Source organism: Aspergillus pseudodeflectus, assembly GCF_044049435.1.
Source record: "Aspergillus pseudodeflectus strain CBS 756.74 chromosome Unknown BJX68scaffold_55, whole genome shotgun sequence".
Taxonomy (NCBI): domain Eukaryota; kingdom Fungi; phylum Ascomycota; class Eurotiomycetes; order Eurotiales; family Aspergillaceae; genus Aspergillus; species Aspergillus pseudodeflectus.
In genome coordinates, this window is record NW_027263831.1 from 184,202 (window position 1) to 206,221 (window position 22,020).

General features: G+C 51.7%; 11 protein-coding genes across 11 annotated transcripts; 7 read left to right on the top strand and 4 right to left on the bottom strand.

The window, feature by feature from the left end:
• Window positions 1-470: 470 nt before the first annotated feature.
• On the top strand, window positions 471-1,999 carry BJX68DRAFT_258003 (MFS transporter; the record flags this gene model as incomplete). Its single annotated transcript, XM_071043451.1, has 2 exons — window positions 471-701; window positions 857-1,999. The coding sequence occupies 2 exons, from the start codon at window positions 471-473 to the stop codon at window positions 1,997-1,999; spliced, it is 1,374 nt and encodes a 457-aa protein (XP_070894783.1).
• Window positions 2,000-2,338: 339 nt separating this feature from the next.
• On the bottom strand, window positions 2,339-4,004 carry BJX68DRAFT_278562 (putative MFS transporter; the record flags this gene model as incomplete). The annotated part of the gene is made up of 3 exons (XM_071048566.1): window positions 3,709-4,004; window positions 3,394-3,655; window positions 2,339-3,335 (listed from the first exon to the last, which is right to left on the bottom strand). Exons 1-3 carry the CDS (start codon window positions 3,932-3,934, stop codon window positions 2,339-2,341), a joined length of 1,485 nt encoding a protein of 494 aa, XP_070894784.1. The 5' UTR covers window positions 3,935-4,004.
• Window positions 4,005-6,404: 2,400 nt separating this feature from the next.
• On the top strand, window positions 6,405-7,604 carry BJX68DRAFT_258005 (alkene reductase; the record flags this gene model as incomplete). Its single annotated transcript, XM_071043452.1, has 1 exon — window positions 6,405-7,604. The coding sequence occupies one exon, from the start codon at window positions 6,405-6,407 to the stop codon at window positions 7,602-7,604; it is 1,200 nt and encodes a 399-aa protein (XP_070894785.1).
• A 1,072-nt stretch (window positions 7,605-8,676) lies between these two features.
• On the top strand, window positions 8,677-9,341 carry BJX68DRAFT_278564 (GFA family protein; the record flags this gene model as incomplete). The annotated part of the gene is made up of 2 exons (XM_071048567.1): window positions 8,677-8,866; window positions 8,946-9,341. The coding sequence occupies exons 1-2, from the start codon at window positions 8,720-8,722 to the stop codon at window positions 9,339-9,341; spliced, it is 543 nt and encodes a 180-aa protein (XP_070894786.1). The 5' UTR covers window positions 8,677-8,719.
• Window positions 9,342-10,561: 1,220 nt separating this feature from the next.
• On the top strand, window positions 10,562-11,371 carry BJX68DRAFT_271012 (uncharacterized protein; the record flags this gene model as incomplete). Its single annotated transcript, XM_071046850.1, has 1 exon — window positions 10,562-11,371. One exon carries the CDS (start codon window positions 10,562-10,564, stop codon window positions 11,369-11,371), a length of 810 nt encoding a protein of 269 aa, XP_070894787.1.
• A 174-nt stretch (window positions 11,372-11,545) lies between these two features.
• On the bottom strand, window positions 11,546-12,673 carry BJX68DRAFT_271013 (uncharacterized protein; the record flags this gene model as incomplete). The annotated part of the gene is made up of 1 exon (XM_071046851.1): window positions 11,546-12,673. The coding sequence occupies one exon, from the start codon at window positions 12,671-12,673 to the stop codon at window positions 11,546-11,548; it is 1,128 nt and encodes a 375-aa protein (XP_070894788.1).
• A 941-nt stretch (window positions 12,674-13,614) lies between these two features.
• BJX68DRAFT_271014 (uncharacterized protein) lies at window positions 13,615-15,041 on the top strand (the record flags this gene model as incomplete). Its single annotated transcript, XM_071046852.1, has 7 exons — window positions 13,615-13,815; window positions 13,868-13,922; window positions 13,976-14,025; window positions 14,075-14,222; window positions 14,284-14,515; window positions 14,567-14,637; window positions 14,710-15,041. The coding sequence occupies 7 exons, from the start codon at window positions 13,615-13,617 to the stop codon at window positions 15,039-15,041; spliced, it is 1,089 nt and encodes a 362-aa protein (XP_070894789.1).
• Window positions 15,042-15,767: 726 nt separating this feature from the next.
• BJX68DRAFT_271015 (uncharacterized protein) lies at window positions 15,768-17,225 on the top strand (the record flags this gene model as incomplete). Its single annotated transcript, XM_071046853.1, has 1 exon — window positions 15,768-17,225. One exon carries the CDS (start codon window positions 15,768-15,770, stop codon window positions 17,223-17,225), a length of 1,458 nt encoding a protein of 485 aa, XP_070894790.1.
• A 1,291-nt stretch (window positions 17,226-18,516) lies between these two features.
• Window positions 18,517-19,541, bottom strand: BJX68DRAFT_271016 (N-acyl homoserine lactonase family protein; the record flags this gene model as incomplete). Its single annotated transcript, XM_071046854.1, has 3 exons — window positions 18,517-18,953; window positions 19,086-19,446; window positions 19,500-19,541. 3 exons carry the CDS (start codon window positions 19,539-19,541, stop codon window positions 18,517-18,519), a joined length of 840 nt encoding a protein of 279 aa, XP_070894791.1.
• Window positions 19,542-19,768: 227 nt separating this feature from the next.
• Window positions 19,769-20,693, bottom strand: BJX68DRAFT_271017 (uncharacterized protein; the record flags this gene model as incomplete). Its single annotated transcript, XM_071046855.1, has 3 exons — window positions 19,769-20,120; window positions 20,230-20,490; window positions 20,563-20,693. 3 exons carry the CDS (start codon window positions 20,691-20,693, stop codon window positions 19,769-19,771), a joined length of 744 nt encoding a protein of 247 aa, XP_070894792.1.
• A 290-nt stretch (window positions 20,694-20,983) lies between these two features.
• BJX68DRAFT_258008 (uncharacterized protein) lies at window positions 20,984-21,850 on the top strand (the record flags this gene model as incomplete). Its single annotated transcript, XM_071043453.1, has 4 exons — window positions 20,984-21,281; window positions 21,363-21,470; window positions 21,543-21,571; window positions 21,614-21,850. 4 exons carry the CDS (start codon window positions 20,984-20,986, stop codon window positions 21,848-21,850), a joined length of 672 nt encoding a protein of 223 aa, XP_070894793.1.
• Window positions 21,851-22,020: the final 170 nt, after the last annotated feature.

A 22,020-nucleotide genomic window follows, 5' to 3' on the forward strand; every position in this document is an offset into this window, starting at 1 on the left:
TGACTGTTGGCTCTGGCTCCGTAGTATTAAACGAATGAAGTTGATACTGAGAAAAGATAAGAAAGAATTCCCAAAGAATTGACGCTGGCGTTTTCCACTTTGAGCCTCATAAAATAATGATCATTGAACATTTGTAACAGAAATGCAACCACAATGCTCGACCTCCGGATTAGGCGGCTCTAGAAAAGGAAAAATGCAGATACCCAATCAACTACACCAATTAGGTACCCTCTTTCTTATTGGACCGATACGCCTGACGTATTTGACTATCCCAATGCTTCAGTACAATGGCCTGTTGCGCCACAAAAAAAATCTGCTTCTCATACGTTGACTTGCCCTGGCTATACTTGACCATTGCGCGTGATACAGTGCATCTTTGTACAATCACCCCGCAGGAGTTTGTTCCTTTGAATACCCTTCTTGACCCTTCTTGACTCCTAGTGGGCGAAGATTACCAGAAGGGCGCTGATATGTCTCGGATTCTTCCTTCAGACGACGCCACAAGCCCCTTGCTACGGAGAGCGAGAGTAGGGCCTGTAGCACCTGCGGACGAGATAACTGACATCCCGGCACAAGCACACATTGAAGGGCATGCTGAAGCGTCGCTTGCCAAGTGGAATGAGCCTCACATAAACATATGGAGAGTTTTCGCTACCTTCTTCAGCTTTATTATAGTCGGAGCAAATGATGGAACATATGGCGTACGTGGATAATATCAACCCAAACTGTCAATTAACAAACTCGCTAACTTTTTGGACATGAAGGCAGTGGTTCATTATGTAGGTTTTTGCCGATCGGACCTGATGTGTATACCTGCCCTAATGTCTGACGAAGAAACCATCTCCTTTTGATCTAGCTCGGGGAATATTATTCTGTCGACTACGCCGTTCTCTCCCTGGTATTTCTTTCGCCTTGCATTGGGTATGCTGTGGCTGCTATTGGGAACAGCTGGATTCATGCGCAATTCGGACAGCGCGGCGTTGCGTTTCTGGGATCGGGATTCCATTTGATTGCCTACGGTTGCTCTTCACTCCATCCACCCTACTCCGTCCTAGTCCTCAATTATGTTCTGGCTGGGCTGGGGAATGGTCTTTTGGATGCGGCTTGGAATGTTTGGATCGGCGGGATGGCTGACAGCAGCAGACTCATGGGGTTCCTTCACGGCTTTTATGGCCTTGGTGCAGCCTTGGCTCCACTGACTGCAACTTCGCTAATAAGTCGGCATGGTCAGCCCTGGTATAAGTATTACTACTTCATGGCCGCGGGCGCATTTCTGGAGCTCCTGATCCTTACTGCAGCATTCTGGTCAGCGCGAGGGACTGTGGTCAACACCCAAACTCATGCGCACGCGGAGCATGGAGACGGAGATAGCATCCAACCCAGACAGCTCTGGCGTGAAAGGCTCCAGAATAGCGCCCTAATTCAGTCACTACATAATGCCGCTACTTGGATAATATGTGTCTTCATCTTCATTTACGCTGGAGTGGAAATTGCCATGGCGGGGTGGATTTTCTCATTCCTTGTCGATCAACGAGACACATCATCCTTTAGGGCAGGCGTGGTGAACTTCCTTTACTGGGCTGGTCTCACCCTTGGCCGCGTGATTCTCGGGTTCGTGACAAACTATCTCCATGCGGAGAAATCGACGGTGATGGCCTACCTGTTGGCATGTGTGGCATGTCACTCGGTCTTTACTCTTGTCCATGGTTCCTTTGCGATTTCAGTGACTACAGTGACCCTGCTAGGGTTCTTCCTCGGGCCATTGTTTCCAGAATCCGTGATTGCTCTGGTCCAGCTGTTGCCCAAGGAGCTTCACATTGCCGGTGTCGGCATGGCAGTGACTTTGGGAAGTGCCGGTGGATGTGTGTTTCCATTTATAATCGGGACACTCGCAAACGTTGCGGGTATCAAAGTCTTACCGTTGGTAATCCTTGTGATGCTTGTTAGTTGCTCCTTACTATGGCTCTTTTTTGTTGTTTTCTCGAAAAGAAGATTATGAATGTTATGACAGGCTAGTATTTCTACCATTCAAGGTCTCCAAGAACCTGGATATTATCTTTCTCCACAGCCTGGACAAGGTCTCACGATCCATCCTGCATGGGATAAAGGCCACAACCTTATAATAACTTCCGGCTAGATGGTCTGTAGAATGTGCAAGGTACTCTGCCCATATTAGGAGTTGTCCCTGTGGTTTCAAATATCCTTAATATTGCCAAATGCATCTTGGTTATGGCACCGATAGGTTTTTACGGTAGATTCATAGGTAGTTTTGCACAGGGAATTTATATTCCATTCGAAAAAAAAAAAGAAAAGAAAAGAAAATAAACAAAAACAAAGTCTAATAGAACCACCTGAAACTAGGACTCGCAGGCCCAGCCTTCAAATGTTCCGTGGGGATATCCCTCGCGCGCAAGTTCATGCCCTGCGCGGCATTCCTCCGCTTATTGTCGTACACCATCCAGGTACCAAGCAAGACGGTCAAAAGCATCCCCGTCCCGCCAAATGCCGCGGTGGTGATTAGCGCGGGGATGTATTTCGGCGCGTCCTGCGCGCGGAAGATATTCGAGCTCACCAGGCCCATGAGATTCGCCAGCGGGACGGCGATGCTCGTCAGGACGACGCGCTTGCCCTCGCTGGCGATGTTGTTGTTGTACCAGACGTCGAGGAGCACGGAGGGTGCCGACGTTCCCCATGTCATCATGAAGGATGCAAAGTAGGCGACGTTGATGTCGCGCTCGACGTCGATGGCGACGTAGATGACCATTCCGATGAAGGTGAAGAGGAATCCCAGGGCGACGAAGGGGAACCGCCATCGCGTCCAGTCGCTGCAGAAGGCGAGGATGAGCAGCACCGCGGCGCCGGAGACATTGGGCGCGACGGTGTAGAGGTTTGTCTTGACGGTGTCGTAGCCGAGGCGCGAGATGATGACGGGGAGGAAGAGCTGCACGGACTGCAGGGGCACGCCGAGACAGATCTGGATTGCGAGGACGGCCCAGCTGGTGCCGTGCTTGAAGATGGCGAGCGATTCGCGGATGTTGATTTTCTCGTCGACAACCGCCGAGCTGTCGAGTTGCATGCGTGTGTACGCGAGCGATTTCTGCTCGTCGCTGAGGAAGGACGCCTGGGTGCTCGATCGCGGAAGATACCAGAGAGCAAAGAGAGCAAAGAGCATGGTTCCAGCGCCCTCGATGAGGAAGAGATACCGCCAGGAAGCTAATGGTCCGGATTTGATACGGAACACGCCGAAGGAAAGCAGGCCCGAGAATGCAGACGCGATACTTTGGGCGGCGTAGAAGATTGCAAGACGTCTGGCAAGCTCGCCACGGCGGTAAAATCTATTTTGACAAAATCAGCATACAAATGGGAGAAATATATCGGGGGCGGATGCCGTACGTTGTGAGGTAATAGATCACGATAGGAAAGAAAGCGCTCTCGGCCATACCAAGAAACCACCGAATGGCCAAAAGGCCGCCAAAGTCAAAGACAGCGACGACGAGCAGCGTGCAGAGGCCAAAGGTGAGCATCATGCAGGGCAGGACACGGTTGGGACCGTAGATTTTACCCGCGACTCCGAGGAATGGGGCAGTCAGCACGTAGGGTATGAAGAATATGCTGAGAATCAAATTGTACTGATTCCCTTTGAGATTTAGGGTTTCTGCGATGAAAGGAGTCAGAGCAGCCCAGGTTCTGGTGTGGGGATTTACCTGCCTTCTAGTCCTGCTGTTTTGGCGTTTCCAAGGTTCGACTTGTCCAGGCTGTTGAAGAGGTACATGACGGCTAGCACGGGGAGGATGCGCAGGTCAAACTTCCATACAAGAGACCGCTCGGCCGCGGGGTCGATGGACTGGCCCAAGTCAGGCAGCTGCCCGGACTCGTCTACCTCGAGCGGCGGCTTCTCGATCGTAGAATCGGTTGCAAAGTTAGGGTCTGCCATCTTGTCTGAACCTGATAATTGTCTTGGATGGAAACCGTAGGCACTCAACAGGAACTGTACCTAGGGAAACAATGTCCCTGATAGATAGATATATACCCTGTTCGTACGCCAAGTACTGAGACGGAGTATATCTACACTTGGTTATCGATTATGACACACCACGTCGAGAAATGCAATGCCGGAGATGAGCCGAGAGTCCCCACCGCTGCCGTAGATTCAGCCACACATCCAATGCGAAGGCGTCCCGCGTTGTCACTGCTTGGCAAAACTGGAGCTTTTCGCGGGCAATTGGTCATTGTTCCTTATCATCTGCTTATCATCGCTATGGAACCACGGGTCCGGAATACAATTCCAATCCATCCCGAAGATAAGAACAACCGTTGAAGCACCCCTGACAGTCCAATCTCGATTGATATGGGCGATGACTTGGCCTTTCGCATCAGGTAAAACATAATCACCCATATAATTACCGAGTGGCGCATCCTTGGCGAGACATTCCAAAAGATTGATCCCGGAATTCAATCGCCAGTGCAATCTTGGAGATGACTCCCGGATCATGTACGTTGCCCTTGCTCCATCGCGCCTTGGCTATTCCATTCGGAGCCAGTACATACAAAAGATAGTCAGTCACTAAACGCCATCGGCCCGGCTGTGCCCGGTGGCCGCACGCCCAGCGCGCCGACCCCGGTCTGCCTTATTATTTCTCCGCTCGTAAACGAGCTGAAGCCTAACTGTCCCTTAAAAAATCGCTCATGTCCACGGATACCCCGAGCGGAAACTTAACATGTTGAGATAAAGTACAATAGAAGAGTTTCTGCCCTACTACTTTCAGCCACGAGTACGGAGTATAGGGGTGGTAGCATTTCCAGCACAAACACAACCAAAGCTATATATTGTTCCATCGAAATGTTTGCATATGACATTTTGCGTCTGACCTCGCCATTCAGCCTGCAAAATGGTGTGGTTCACCATGACACGCCATCGCAGAGCGTCTGTCAAATGATCCATGAGCTGATCAGGAACATCGCTCAACGGGTGTTACGCGTCCATATGGACAAGATCAAGATGACGGCTTTGCGCTTTCCACGGTACCTACAATCTAGTACTCCTCTAGGAACACTGGAATGACCCTGGGCGGCAGTACTTGCAGCTCTGCATTACCCAAGTTAGGTCCAAATATTGGGCGCAACTGCCGGTGACCTATTAACCGGGACAGTCGACAAAACAGTATCAACCGTTGCAAAAGTGCCCCATACTAGTCATGTTTCCTCCTGGGGACTCCCCCCTCGAAAACACGGAAGCTGTAGGGTAATCTCTCTTCTTGACTGAGTCGCTGACACGCAGCCTAGTCGACCTGTATTTGATGCATTTCCCGTATGCGTACGCAGCTACAGCGGGGTATGGCAAAATATACCAAGGTGATATGTATAGAATAATAATCATAATAACTTAATTAAAGGACGGGTTATACTAGTACCAAAGTTCAACAGTTTCAAGTTCCGCTTGTCCTTGGGAACTTTCTGTTTTCGAGTGCGAACCATCCCTCCCTTTACAATATCCCCCGGAAGGGATTTCGCCCTCACTGTTTGCACTAGGTAGTTTTCTACTCCTGCCTAGATTAAGCCAAAAAGACAACACAATATGGAACCAGTATTTGGACGTGTCTGACCAGGACAGGTCGCCAAAGCCTTGCATCTAAACCGGCTGCAGTGAGTGGCTTCATCTCCCGCTCACGCAAGTCGATCTCTAGGTACTGTGGAAGACTTGACATCGGATGAATTGCGGCTATAGTCATATACATGCAGGTAAGGTATGCTCGCCTCGAGGAAGAGGTCCAGGGAGAGAGATGAGGTGCTCCGTTCCTGCCTAGCAGTATGTGTAACCCTATGCTGCATCCCGAGGTGCTTTGTAATAAGCTACGAATGGGCGATGCTTAGTCGGATCTCGGAGACTTAACTCTAAACTCATTCGGCGTATCGGCCAGGCCGAGTCCGCATCCTCCTAGTAGTCCCGGAATGGTGTTTATAGATGTTGCTAGGCATATGGAGAGAAGGAGTTGTACTCCGCATCTCCGAGAGGATTTGCTCTCGTACTCCGCAACTCCGGCCATCCGGCGCCAGCCACTGGGACTGACTCCGGCGCGGGAAAGGCGTCATGCTCGTGTCCAATCGGAGGCTCCCGTTGCTGCAAGTATGTTCTGTGATCGACAGACATATGGTGCTCGTTTCGTGCCATGGCTATAAAGATCTCTCAGCGCCCGGGCCAGGGGCAGGTTGTTCCATCATCATCAAGCTATACATTACCAAGTGAGCGTCCTCTTAAGATTCTGCACCGGCAATCAAATCCAGAGTCTCAGTTTTCTCAGTTTTCTACTATTTACACCCTCAATCTCGTCTCATACCCCCTAACAGGGAGATTCAAGTCCACCTTTTTGTATCGAAAAAGACAAACAAAAATGACCACACTAACCATGACGACGTCAACGTCAACCAACGGCCCCGCTCCCCCCAAAACCACAAAGCTACCCCCAATCGATCCTGCCGCGAGCAGACTGTTCAAGCCCTTGACGGTGGGGAACATGCAACTTCACCACCGCATCGTATTCCCCCCATTGACGCGGAACCGCAACGACGACGACCACACCCCGCTCCCGTTTATGGCCAAGTACTACGCAGACCGCGCCTCAACCCCCGGAACACTCGTCATCTCAGAAGCAACGGCCGTATCGCACCTGGAAGAGGGCCAAGACAACACCCCCGGATTCGTCAGCGAGCGCCAGGTCGCGGCGTGGAAGGAGATTATAGACGCGGTGCATGCGCGTGGGTCGTTCTACTTCCAGCAGATCTGGGGCATGGGCCGGGCGTCGTACCCCGAGTTCATGGCGAAAAAGGGGCTCAAGTATCGATCTAGCAGCGCCGTGGGTATGAAGGGGGTTGATGCCATCCCCGAGGAGATGACAGAGGCTGAGATTCAGGACATAATCCGGAGCTTCGTGGATACCGCTCGGCGGGTCATTGGAGCGGGCGGCGACGGCGTGGAGATTCACTGTGCACATGGCTACCTGCTCGATCAATTCCTGTCTGACGCAGTCAACAAGCGTACCGACAAGTGGGGCGGCTCGACGGAGAACCGTGCACGGCTCGTACTCGAGGTCGTCAAGGCGGTTACAGACGCAATCGGCGCCGACCGAGTCGCGCTGCGGCTGTCGCCCTATGCAGCGTTCCAGGATGCCGAAAAGGGGGACATCCACGGACAGTATCTCTACATCATCCAGGAACTGAAGAAGATGGCAGCGCCGCTGGCGTATCTGTCTCTCGTGGAAGCCACGGGAGATCCCGGGGCCATGATCTTTGGTGGGAAGACTGTCAACCAGGGCAAGACGCTGGATTTCATACTTGAGGCCTGGGATAATTGGTCTCCGGTAATTGTCGCAGGCGGGTATACTCCCGAGACGGCGGCGTCGGCGCTTGAAGAGCACTACAGCAGGTGGGACACATTGGTCGCATTCGGTCGGCATTTCCTGGCGAATCCCGATTTGGTCTTTCGGATTCAGCATGGGATTGCGCTGAATAAGTATAATCGGCCGACATTCTACCTGGCGAAGAGTGAGGTCGGCTATAATGATTATCCCTTTAGTAACGAGTATCTGGCAGCACATGCGGAACCATAGAGAGTGTGATTTTCTGAGAGATTTACGAGATGATAGATGTTAGACTGTTACATTATGTATATAATCCACTTTTTACAAGAATGATAACATGAGAATCCAATGGCTATTCCATAGGGACTTTATCAGGACCGCTTTTGATCGCCATGTTTTCTTCCTGCTCTGAATAAAAGGGCTCTAGGCAAAAACAATCCGCATACTGATACTTGGCAGGAGGACAAGGAGCACAGTCCTGATTGTTTCACAAGTCAAGGGAATGGATGTAAAGCTATATGGACATGTCGAAGGAGATTGCCTAGTACCAGCTTTGAAGGCCTCTAAACGTCCCAGCGCGGTCCCAGCGCGGGAGTGCAAAAGCTGTAGGCTACACTGGACAACATGATCTCGATGCGACGGCCTCGACATGAGCGATTAACATAAAGAAATATCCAATGCTGACCAATTGCTGTATGCGGGATCCTGGCAGGTGCCGAAAGCGGGAATCCATGCACCCATGGATATTGGAGTTTGTACGACTGAAGGAGTATGACACCGAGCGGCTTCGACAGGAGGATAGTTACGTGGCGCGGCCTATGGGCTGGCATAGTATAGACATCTCGATGTCACAGCAGGTTTGATCGTCCACCCAGCTAGGATCTAAGCCTCCTTAGAGATACCCTGCCACGGTTCTGCAGTCATCTAGCTGATAAACCCATAGTCTCTTCTAGTTTACCTCTGGTGGTTACAAATCAGCCCGCAATAGTTACAAATGCTGCACAAGCGCGAGAAAAACTAAAGATAGTGGATGGATCCACGGATACTACTAATGTCGTACTCAATCTTCGGAGCACTGGAAGCCTCCGGATGCCTTCTAGCCTTACAAATGTGTCGCTGACCACCTGCAGGTTCACCCACGTCCCTGCAAGTGACTCCGCAAACTCCGCAACTCCGCACCGCAACTCCGCAACTGCGCAGCGGGCCAGCGGCGCAGCGGCGCAGCTCCGGGACGGTGGAGACAAGCGGCGATCCAAACAATAAGGTATAATTATACTGCTCTCGCCCTGCGAGGGTAGATGGAACCTCATCAAGGACAACCCCCAAATCCTCCCCAGAGCTGAATAAGACTCGGACTAAACACCATGGCAGCAACAACATCATCTTCTTCTGCCTCGGAAACGACGAAACCAAATTCATATTTCCCCCTGGCCGGCGCCAGCCACGACGGATGGACTCGTGAGGGCAGGGCAACAGCCACATGCTTCTGCGGAGCGGTCCAGCTCAGCTTTGTACGTACAAGCCAGTAACAGTTACCCAATTCCGCAGTCAATATCTCTTCATCTAACAAACTGAATTCTATATCATCAGCCCACCAAAGCCCCTGGCCTAGTCGACACATTCATCTGCCACTGCGCGGACTGCCGCAAAATCACCGCGTCAATGTTCGCCTCTAACTTTGTAATCGATGACAAGTACCTGACGCACGAGCGCGGCCACGACAATCTCACATCGTATAGCCAGTCCAAGACCATTGCCACGGGCAACACCATGACGAATTATTTTTGCTCGACGTGCGGCTCGCTCATGTACCGGGTCGGGACGGGGTTCCCAGGGATGAGCATCCTGCGCATTGGGACTGTGGATGATTTTGCTTTGCATGAGCGCGAGCTTAAGCCGCGGATTGAGCAGTTTGTCAAGAATCGCGTGTGCTGGCTGCGGGATGCTGAGGGGGTCGAGCGGGTCGAGGGGTATGCGTATGCGTGATGGTTCTGTATATTACATGCGTTTTCGGGTTGTAAAGGGGATGAGATTCGGACTTTGTCTACTTTGTATTTAGTTGATATGCCAAGTCAATCATCACCTTGGCTCATCAGGTATACCAGCCGAGACGATGATCTTTTGTTAGATTCTTGTACACCGTACATTTTGTGGAATAGATACAGCACTGGACACAGCCAGGGGCCAGAGTATGCTCGGCGTCGCGTGGCGCAGATCTACAAACCAATCTGGACCTTCAAAGACAGACACACGAGATCACTCAGGAACAGAGCCAATATCTTACCAGCGGCGCTGCGAGCAACCAATCAGCTATTCTCGTTAACAACGATGAATAAAGTTCAATCACAAGACTTCTGGACGATTCAGGGATACCCCTTTTCGCATCTTTGGGAAATATGGCATTCTGCGTAGCAGCTGGAGGCCGGGCTAGATGGCTGCCCGACCATCGATGCGCTGCGTCTACTACCATTTCTTTCTGTCAAATTTTTTTTTTTTTTTTTTTTTTTTCAAACGACGATGGTGAACAATGAGGGCGGCGGACATGGACGCTTTCATCCTCGTCGGTCTCCCTTCCGCTGAACGACGAAGCCTGTATCGCTCGTTTCGCACTGTTCTAGAAGGTGGTTTGCGCCACTTGGTCTCTCTCTCACTGCAGCGTTTTATCTCTCCTGTTCGTGTCTCTTTGCGGCGCTCTGGGACTGACGTAGGACCTGACCTGCAACAGCCCTGGCCCTTTTCTGCCAGCTTCCAGCTTTAACCCTGATCCCCGTCTCGCGTCTTTTGAGGCAGAGCTCCTACGCGAGATCGGAGAATGCCACCGACCTTGATGCTCCGCGGGATAAAATCGTACAGAGGATGCACCCAACTCGTCATGAACCGGCAATTAGCAGGCATGGCATCGCCTTCATGCCCTGCCCACCACGCACAGAGACATTTTGGAGCAGCCCGTTTCAGTGATCAATGGATATCAGAGACATAATGTCACGGAGGGGAGTACCGCAGTTCTTTGTCTAGTTCTCGATATAAGCGATTGATCCATTCTCTGTTCTCTCATCCTCTTCAATCTCTTCTCCCCTCGCAGCGAGCACGAAGGCTCGTTACTGAGCCTGTCCCTCCTCCCAAAGTTTCCATCGGGTGGAGTCACCGACAAGCCTACAAGCCTCGAACAAATCCCAAACCGTTTCCCACCTACCGAAACCGACGCAATGGACGGGCTATGTACACGCTCGTCTTCCCATGCCCAACCGCACACGTTCCACCCAGACAGGTCGCAGCAGCCTGCTCCGGTCCTACCACGGAAGCGACCGATCTTCCAGGCCGGCACCAGTGCAGGAAGCGATGCGATCTATAAACTACTCGCAAAGAACCCATGCGACCAGGACAAGATTTACTCGAACCGCGATACCAATGCGCCATCCGCCGCCGATCACCCTGCCACTGCTGGAACGGACGAAGACCCTTTGGTAGTTTTGGGAGATTTGATTGCGAACGGCGGGCAGCCTGGAACGGAGTGTCAATTGGACAACCGCCACAAGGACGCACTGAGGACTGCCGTGGATGGGATACGCCGGTTACGACTCCTCCTCTGTATCGGCGACTACACGCAAAAGGTGTCCCACTGTATCCGAGATGTGTACAATCCCGGAATGCGAGAACCAAGTGTCGACTGGTTGTGCGAGCATCTCTCATCAGAGAGTCTCGCCCATTGTCTCAAATACGTCAATGATATTTATCCTGGCATGAATATATCGCCCAATGTTGTCAGTCTTTCGCTTCAGCTATATCGGGAAAGGAACGCCATGGTCCACTCGGGTATGGGAGCTGCTCGGGGAAAACACAACAATTGGGCGCTCGAAGAGATCATCGCAAAGGACAGAGACCGCCTGAAGGAGTTTGTGAGGGATGAAACTCCTGAGATGCAGGAGGTATTGGACAGGATCATGCGTGTTGCGTCGCGACTCACGACGGGGCCGGGTCACACCGGGGCAAACTCTGGAAAGATACCGCGCATATAGAGATTTACGATGAAGTTTCAACCCACTCGTGTGAGATAGACTATAGAGTTTGAATCATCTGGACTAATTTAACTCACGCTCCCGTTCTCCACGTCCTCCCTCTGCCACTGCATGTTATGTCCCATCCGAGTGAGTAGTCCACCCTCTTCGCCCAGTCGATACTCAATGGCCAACTTAGCAATCCTCCTCGTCGGTTAAAGACCAGAAATCTCTGTCCGAGTCAAACCAGTACTCCGTTGGTGGCTCAATCTTGAACAGCTCGAATGCGTCCTTGAAGCCTGGAGCGATCTCGCTCAGGCCCCTTGCGAAAAAGGTCCGCCACGGCCATCTCATGGATGGTGTTATGGGCGGCACAAAGGTTGGCATGTACTCTCCGGTGACAGGGTGGAAGAAGTCATAGTCCCCACCTGTTTTGCCAGAAATTGGCACGACCAGGACATATCCGTGGCAGCTGTCCCTCCTCCTCCCGGTCGCTATTACCCTGCCAACCCCAACATACCACCTGCCGTCGGGGGCGGCAAATGCGCCCCAGCCCTCGGACCCAAGCGGTGGAAAGTAATCATCATTAGAAACGAGGTGGCTGTGGCTGCACCGTTTATAGTCGGGCATCTTTGGCTTTTCCCGACTATCGTTGATGGGATCCAGACCGGCGATAGAAACAGGCTGATCCATGTAGTGCAGCTCGGGGTCCCATCCGTACCGGTGCATTTGGCCCAATATGGGTTCAACGTTCGCAACAAGTTTTCTGTCGACTCCATCCACGCGTACAGGAACCCCTTCACCTTCAGTGTTGATAACTCGACCAACCCCGATACGACGACGGCCATCGAAGTATCCGTAGACGCCGAGAGCCTCATCCCCCGGCTTGACGTCTTCCCTGGGGAATTCCTCAAGCTTCGGACGGTCCCCGTCCGGCCTCCTGCACAACATGGCGTCTGAGTCGGTCCCAGCCGATCTTTTCAGATTGACAATGTCGCGGGGAAGATACATGTCCGGCATACGATATCCCGCAGGATCCCAGAACTCAGCAGTCGATAACCCCAGAGGTTTCTTCCGACGGTCCCAAGGTTTCCTTACAACAGGCTCAACCCAGACGTAGAAACGTCCCTGCGGGGTGATTCCGGTCTCGACGACGATCCCGCGTCCAATGAAGAATGTCCCCGGTGGTGCGTTTGCGGGAATATAAATCCCGGCGTGCACCCTGCCGGGCTTGGGGTAATGGAACGCGAGGCTGTTCCAGTAGTTTCGTAGCTGTGTTCTTGGGTCGCGACCCCGAGTTCTCGAGTTTGGCGCTGCACTCATGTCTTTCGGTCGTGGAACTGGTTTGAGGGAGTTAATGGGTTCTTTTGTAAGGGTTGTAATGTAATGAGATGGTAAGGTTGATGGTGATGCTACCTTATGGAATTGAGATTGTATGATGGGAGAGCCATGGATTGGAGGGTAATCAGAGGATCATTTATAGACCGAGTCCATGGGCGCATTCTCTTCTGTTATACATGTGGCGCATCCTCTTTCTAAAAGCACGTCAACGGTTTATTTGTTTCCCCCGAGGGATATCCCTTTGTGTGGCCACTGCCATTGTAGCCTTCAAGGGACCCTTTGTCAAAGAATCGGTTCATCGTGCTTGATTATTCGATTGTACCTGCTCGTTGTCTTGCGACCGCTTTGAAAGTACTCCCGTTTCAGAATGCTCTTGAGTAGACAACCACTGGGGTAGTTTGAGACCTCCAGTGCGTCGTAGTTTCCCAATCTGGTATCAAATCCGGTGCACTCTGAAGCAAACCAACCATACATGCTCCCAAGGGGGGAGGAACTACCCCACTGTTCTCAAGTCTCATAATTTCACTGGTGCATCCGGACCCTCGTCTTTGGTGACAGCCAAGACGCCAGGATCCGCTCCCTTGTCCATATCAAACCCCATTTCTTTCCCCGTGACAGAAAATCATGCCAGTCCCCCACTTCATTGGCTTAATACGCTGGAAGCCAAGAACGCACGCACATGGAGTTGCGGGGCTTCCCCGCTTGATGCAGCTGTTCCTGGCGCCCCCGCGTGGCCAAGTTTAAATGCCGACGGCCGCCTGCCTGAATCGCCCAACCCCGATTCTCGACCGGAATCTCGAGATTCTGCTTGTTATCTTCGAGTTCGCTTCCAGGGAAGGAACATTGTACTCTCCCGCACGCCATGCAATTACTGCAACAGAGGGATCCAGCGACTAGGCCTTGATTCCTCAAGACATCCCACGATGAAAGCTCCTCCCCCCGAGATTATCGCTTCGTGGCCGGAACCAGATTATATGGACCCTGATTATCAAGGGCCTCAACTGCTGATTGTTGGTGTGATTCTTCTGGTCGTCAGCTGTACTGTTGTCGGCCTGCGACTCTGGGTTCGACTACATATGAAGAATTCCGCTAGCTGGGATGACTGGATTATCCTATCCGTCATTGTGAGTTGTGCTTTTTTTAGCCATGCAATGAGGACTAATGCATCCGATGTAGCCATTCATGGTCTGCTCTACCGCGGCTGCGATCCTGGGGACGAGATATGGATGGGGTAGGGCTCAACTTGATCGACAAAGAGATACACGACAACTGACATGCGTTTAGGGTATCATATATGGGATAGTAAACCAGGATGGCGCAAACCTGCCTTGATGGTATATACGACTTTCTTCAGAGCAGCAGAATGCTAATACGCCCGTACAGACCTCCTATTTCAGCCAAATCTGCCTCACGATTATCATGACGCTCGTCAAACTTTCTCTTCTTGCTTCCTACCTCCGATTCCTAACCCTCCCCTTGTACCGACATCTCAATTGGGGCATGATCACACTCGTAACTTGCTGGGGCATCGGTAAACGTCCTTGCATGCTTCAGATTAGGGGTTTCGGTGCTAACAAAGTCTTTCATCGTAGCCTTTTTAGTAGCATCGCTCACAGCCTGCCGCCCACTCCGAGCGTACTGGGACACCGAGCTCGCCCTACAGGCCCAGTGCATCGACGACCAGGCGCGCACCCTTGCATTCACGATATCCAACCTTGTTACCGACGTCATGATCTTGATCCTCCCCATACCCACCTTTTGGAGACTCAAGTTGCCGATCCGCGAAAGACTAGCCCTCACTGGCCTTATGAGTCTGGGATTGCTGTACGAAAATTACTCGAATCCCCAGCGGTATTATGTACTGACTATGACAAGGGCGTGCGCTGCTTCGGCCGTTCGCTTATACTACGCTCACCGAATATACCACGTAACCTACGATTCATCGTGTAAGCCTCCCCACTCCAATACTAATATCATCAACTTCTCACGCTGATTCATCGCCTCGTACAATCAAACAGGGGAAGGATACAACCTCTCCCTCTGGATCCTCGTCGAAACAAACCTTGCCGTAATCTGCGCCTCCATCCCCACACTCCGCCCGCTGGTGCGCGGCTACTTCTCCGAATCACGGCTCAACAGTCGCAGCTACGGAAATGGCTCGTCGTCAACGCATAGGCATGTAGCTCAGGGCGTTTCTCTTTCTGCCTCTACTCACCCTCCGCCGTCGCCTGGGTCTCCAAGGATATACAAGCAGACGACGATCAAGCAGACGTTTTATATGACGGAGTCGACTGAGGCCCTGAATGATGAGGCGTATCAGGTCGAGATGAGTTCTCGTGGGAAGATTTAGTTCAGATAGCTGGTCAGGGAAATACATATCGTCTATGAGGAATATATCGCGTGCACCAAATCAGAGGCAATAACGAACCGCGAACCGGCCAGATGTACTCCGTAACCTCTCAGAGGGACTAGAACAATACCATCATAGAGATCCAAAGTAAAGAACAAATTTACTAAAAGAAACCGGCGCTGAAGAGGAGCGACACGGAAAAGATAGGAAGAAAGGTTAACAGTTGAGATTCATGCCCAGGCAGCGGATATATTGTCCACTATTTTCCACCATCAAGGTACCATGCCACGAAGCGATTCAAATGACATCACTCGATGGCCCAACTAGGGCCCAAGGCCATCCGGACCATGCCCACGGACGAATAACAGCTGACGGACGCGTTAGTTAATATACTTAAGTCTCACCCCGGAGCCCTCGGGCAATGCCGGCGGGCCGAGACGGGGGGCTGCGGCGCGGCGATTGGCCCGGAGGCGGGGCCCAGTAAAGTGCCCTGCGCCCCTGGATCCCTCCGCGCACGCGCTAAACGGACTCGTGACGCCCGGGCGCGGGCTGTGCCCAGCCTGTACCTGGGCCGACTTCCGGGGAGATGGGCTCTGGAGACTCTTATAAGAAGAGAGGCTCTTTCGTTCTCACCCTCTTCCCCGTGCCAAGTCTTTCCACTGTTCCAAGGGCTCTCTCCAATGGCCCCAATCTGCACCACGGCCCAATCGCGAAGCACAATGCGCCATGTCCACCTACTACCCACACCACGCCGAGCAAAGACATGAGCCTTCCCTAGCAATAACGCTCGACGTCCCCGTTTCCACTTCGCACTCGTACTCCCATTCCAAGCCCACCTACAAGCCCGGCGACACAATCAGCGGCCATGTCTATCGCGTCGATCCCAGCTTCATCCCCGAGGCAACCGTCATGGTCACGCTGCTTGGACACAGCAAGACGACGATCCGAGCGCGCGGGCCGGGGTCCTCGGAGCTGCGGTACGAGAGCTCGTTCAAAATCTTTGCGGGCTGCTTCGATACGCTTGTGCTGCATTCGCGGGCACCGCTATCTGGGCCCGAGATGTCGTGGCCGTTTGCGCTGACAATTCCATTTTCTGTCCTTGACGTGCGCGATTCCCAGCATTGCGAGGGTGAACGCGCCAGCTTCTACGCGTCCCCTGATGGCTCCTCCGGACCATCGTTCATCCCACCTGCGACATTCGCGGTAGCCGAGGAGTTCAGCTACGAGGACGGCAGCCGCGTCAGCGCATCGATCGAGTACATGGTCCAAGCAAAGATCGAGATTGCCCAGGGCTACTACGACGAGACCGGAAAACCGTTTGTACAAAAGGTCGACCCCGTAACCAGTCCATTTACACTCAGCAGCGTATCATATAGCCCCCCGATGACGGACTTGAGCAACAAAGTCGAGACCTTCCAGCGCGGTGTCTCGACCTTCCGGCTGATTCCCGGCGTAGAGGGGAAACTGAGTCTGGCGCAGAAGACGCACCAGGCACTCTTGTCCTCGAGGGTCCCCTCATTCGTGATGCGCGCGTCCGTCTCGTTACCACGCTTTCTACAGGTGGGGTATCCAGAAGTCATTCCCGTGATCGTATACTTCGAAGGCGTGTCTGCCTCCTGCAAGGTAATCGAGGATGCACCACAGGTGATAACAGTCAAATCCCTGACATTGAACCTGCGACCAAGGACAGTCTTCCTGGCGGAGTTCAAGCCTAGTTACGGCGGTCCTCCACGGCGAAAGACAAGCAAGAAGACCGGAACCGCAATTCCCATGCTCCCATCCACAGCAATATCCGATATGAAACGCGCATACGACCAGGAAATCTCCTTTACCGTCACATCCGGCTCTACTGGTTCTGGAGCAGGCTCTGAGATACAGGAATGCGAGCCGCTGGATCTCGGCGCGATTCTAGATCTGCGGATGGTCAACCACGTGCATCCGACGTTTCGTACGTATAATGTTGCACGGACGTGGGAGCTCGCTTGGGAGATGGATCTTGAGGTTGCGGGGGAGAAGGTCCGGGTGGGATCGGCGCATGAGGTTGTTATTCTACCGAGGGCTTGGGAGGGCCCGCCGCCTGATGTAGCGGGAGAGAGTCTTCATCTTCATGAACAGGTCCGGGGAGGCGATTTGCTTCCGGGGTATGCGGGGCGGGATGAGGAGTTACCAGCTTATAGTGCATGATTGTCAAGGGTCGCTGGATGGTTTTATTTTTTTCCCTCTCCTTTCACAATAGCCTATAGTATCTAATAGGACTCTCGTGGAAACTTCTACATATTTCTCCAGCCTGAACGACTACCTGTAGAAGCGGGATTGTGCTTCTTTCGTGTACTTGACCTATAGGATCTACCAAGCATCTGTCTGTCGGATACCTAGACTTCCTCCAACATACACACATCTATCATGGCTAAATTCTGGTGCAAGAGCGCCACGCGCTGTCACCGAGTCTCCATCCTCTCTGCGCAGACTGAAAAAAGCTGCAGTTGCAAAATATCGTACTCTACTGTTCTTGGCTTGTGATGCATAACGATTTTGCATCAAGTTGTAGCTTGACAACGCCCCTCCCAGCGAAGCGTTCTTTGGAGGAGCTGAGCAGTAATGGTAGAAGTTTAGGGCTAGAGTCTCTAATATAGGCAGTATGGGTAGTACCAAGATGCTAGGCTAATACTTAATATAGGAGAGTAATAGACTATAAAAAGACTAGAAGGATATTAGGACTATTCATGTCCTTAGTAAGATAAATTTTATATTTATTATATACAAGGATAGCATGGTAGCTAACTATATAAGGAGTATCTAGAAGGTTATAGTATCTAGAGAATAGCTTATACTATAGCTATCTATAACGAGTTTTAGTTAGTCTTAGGTGTAGAGTTACACATTCTAGATAAAAAGAATAAAGCTAAATATAATAAGGTTCTTAAGAAGTTACGATAGGGGAGTAGGTTAAAAAGTTCCTATTAAATTAACTTTTTATTACCCTAAATATTTATCATATAAACATGGACACCCTATTCCACAAGAATTTAAAGCAGATAATTCTAAGGGAGAGGAAATAGCTAGGGATTTAGTGGCATGGGAATAATGCTACTAAATTAGATTTATATGGTATAAAAGAGGTACGGGGCACAATAGCTTCGCAGCACGTGGCATGTGTTGTAGAGGCTCCACAGTTGGGATGTTTTGCTTGGCGACTTGGTCGCCCCTAGGCTGGTGCTGGGTTTAATGAGAATCACCGCTTTGCTGGGGTTGCACAAATGTGGCGAGCTTTCACTGGTCAATTGGGGAACGTGCGCATTGTATGCTTTGATATGCATTTGTGGCAGGTCCCGCCTCAACCAAATTACATAGTCCGACCCCGTGACCCTCCCTGAGGTGCAGCGATGTGGTGTAAACCTCGGAATAATTGCCTCCTATGTACAGTTCTAAGACAATTCAACATGGCAGCTCAGTAAGAAAATAGCAGTAGACTCAGCTACATCAGATATCTGGGGCTCTTCTCAAACCGCTCAAAGTAACTTCTCTCATGACCAAGACACACCTTTGCGTTGGTCTGACGCACCAGTCGTTTTACATAGTCCCTGCTCCGATGCCACGTATTATAGTCCCTCATAAGAAAACCCTGCGGCCTGCCATCCTCATAGTTTTCTATCACATGAAACATGTCTCCAGTCAGGACCACAGTGCCAGACACCTGGAGAGTCAGCTCGATCACCAGAGACCCTTCTGTGTGCCCGGGACACAAGTGCAGCGTCACTCCCCGCCAGAGTTCCACGACCTCCTCGGAGACAGTCTTCCAATTCAGTAGGTCAGCTCGCAAGTAATCTGGTCGAAACAGCCCGAGGTCATGCCCTGTAGCAGAGGCCCAGAATGCATTCTTGAGCTCTTTCTCGTGGCACCAGATTTCGACGTCTGCGAGGATCACGAACGTTAGTCCAAGCTGTCCTTGTGGAGGGTTCGATCACCGCCGCATACAGACGCAAATCGGAGGGGGAAGAATGAAGGCAAGAAAGAGAGAAAAATCAATGGATGAGTGCGACTAACCCGTTCCAAAGAAATGCTCCAGCCCGCCAGCGTGGTCCAAATGCAAATGGCTCATGACCACCGCCTTGATGTCGGTGATTTCCCCGGCGCCGCTAGCCTTCACTGCCGATGGGAGAGAGTGGATATCCCTAAGCCATATGCGCGGCGCACATTCAAGGAACTCCTTGTCCCAGGAGTTGATGATATCCTCGCAGGCGCCCGTGTCGAACAATATGAGGCCGACATCAGGGTGATAGAGCAAGCCGGCTATCATGAGGCATGGGCGGGTTTCATGGATCTGAGGCGGCTGCCCCGTCAACGGCACGTTGGCGCCGGAGAGAACGTACGAGGCGTCGATGTCAAGTTCGCCTAGGTCAAGGAGCTGGGTCGGATCAGTTGCTGGTACCTTCGTCGGATTAAGGAAAATAAACAAACCCAGAGTTTGGAACCCACGGGGAGGGGTGAGCGGGGAGGCATCGTTTCTAACAGTCACAGTCATACGAAGGATAAAATTTGACAAACTACGTGGAGCAGCTTGAACGCGTCCTCAAGTACATTATAGGCTCTGATAAGGGCGGTGCGGGGACATGGCTTGCGGGTATACATTCCGGAGATCTGCGAAGTTACTAGTCCAGTAGCATCGAAAGTTTGAGACGCTATCTGTAGCCTTTGTGCAAGATCGTCAATCATTAAAGATATTCTGTTCAGTCTTGACAATCGGGGATCTCGCGCCGGGTTTTCCGCCCGCGGATCGCCGGATACATGTCGGGAGCCAACCCACGCCCCAAATACCTTGACCTAAACCCCCGGTTGGAATTGGCCAAGGTAGCAAGTTCAGGACGCCATTCAATAAGAAAGATAGCAACGTAAAGCCACATCTTGAAGCAGGCCTGGCCAAGCTTCTCTGATGTCCGGTACCGCCGTGGGCGTTTTTGCCGCGGGAATTTTGCGCGGAGACTTCTCTTGCGATCATCGTTAGACAGGACCATAAAGTCCCTTTGTTGCGCAGCTTTGCAGATAAAGGCGAAGATGGCGCCCGGTTCTGCTTCGCTTCTCCTAAAAATAGGATACTTCCTGATGTTACCTAGCCTTAATCATGGAATGATTATATTTCCTTAGAATATAGGTTAATGTCCTTCAAACCCTAGTTAAGAGTACTCTGTACCAAATGAATTGGCTTCCAGCAAGCCAAACAGTTAAGAGAGAAATTAATATCGCAGCTGGCGACCAGGTATGGGTGGAACTCGCCGCATCCGACGTGTCGGTAAAAGATGGAGTGTCCGAGGTAGAGCTAGACGTGGAATTCCCAGTGTAGGAAACATTGACGGCCTTTTCAGTATATGCTGTCATGGCAAATGTCAAGGAGGCGTCATTGGTAGCGACATCCCAGGCGAGATGGACCGGTCCCTCAGGGAGAGGGTCAATACTAAGCTCAACATACTTTGGTTGGTGACATCTACATGAGAAGTAACTAGGAAAAGCAAAGTTATTTACTTACCAAGCGTATGTCTCTCCATCAGCTTCAAGCACTGTTACGTTGATCACCGGCCCTTGGAGGACCTGGACGACCTGGCGCTTGAAGCTCGTGACGACCCAACCCGGCACCACGCCGCGCTCCTTAGGAGGCATGTTGCGCGGGGCGATAAACATCACCAGATGGTGCTCCAGACCTACAATGTCCGCACATGCGAGCAAAATAAGCGCAAACAGCCAGCTTTCGAGAAGTCTAGTGTGCCAACCTTATGGAGTTCGGCTTGCTTCGCTTGGCGCGCATCTAGCCGACGACAAGCCCGCTGAGTAATCGGCGCCCCACAAGTCCCTATAGATCAGGTAGGCAGCGTCCTAGATTTACTGCGAAGAACGACAGAGTTCTCCCTTCCCTCTTCAACTCTCCTCGTCGCCTATCACAATCTAGCATAATGCGGCGAGGTATCGCAACGGTGTTCAAATTCTCACCTGCCTCATTGTTCGCGGGTGCGGGGGGCTGGCACCTCTGGACGGGACGATGCTACTTCGAACCCTTCGGCCCCAGCAACGATCCTTTATTCGAGAGCGAGTACTTCAAGCAGTTCAACCCAGGAAACCATCCGTCAATCGACGACTCGTGTGTGCGGAAAGTACCTCTCTCTCAAATACCCGCAGAGCTGGTCGCCGATGCCCTCGCGGGCGGCTCCAAGTTGCTCGAGAGGTTCTGTGCCGGCATCTGGGGAGGATATGGTGAGTCAACCGATTATCCTTCTCTTAAACAGTTTAGACCACTTGAATGTCGTTCGAATTAATATTTCTTGCGATGTGTAGGGTATTCCATCCAGCGAAACATCCTAGCTCGAGTTGCCAGAAACGAGTCAAATGCGGAGTCGATCTTATGGGATAAAGAGCAGCTCCTGCAAAGTACATACGAGAAAGGTACCTAAGAAGCTTCCTACCTTCTAAAAGTACCATCCGCTTCTTCCCGCTGAATGAGAATCGATCAAAAAGGCACCATCGTCACCGACCACTTCATCGTCGTTTCCAAAACCCCGTAATCGATCATCCTGTGGGGGGCCGAGTCACCGTCCACAAACCCAAACGTTCGCCGCGAGATGGAGAATCTATCAGAACTCTCCGTCGACGTGGTCAGCGACACGGATAAAGGAGAAGGCGTGGTAGAATTCCGTATGAAGAATATTTTCTATAACGGCGCGGAGCGGATGCCGAAGCCCTTGTTCCCGGCGCCCATCGTGTGGCTGCATCTTCAGTACTGCAAGTTGTTAGTTGAGGGAGGGGTGAGCCATTGCGTTGTTTAGATGGTTGCTTGTGAATGTATGTTTGTATGTATTATGGAGATATCTGCCAAACACTCTAAGTACTATATGAATAAACAAACGCCAAGGGCTCATTGTTGGACCAAGAAAGTGGGGAGTGCGGTCTCAAGCATTTGATAATATCTCCTCACAGACCATACCTACGTTCCTAA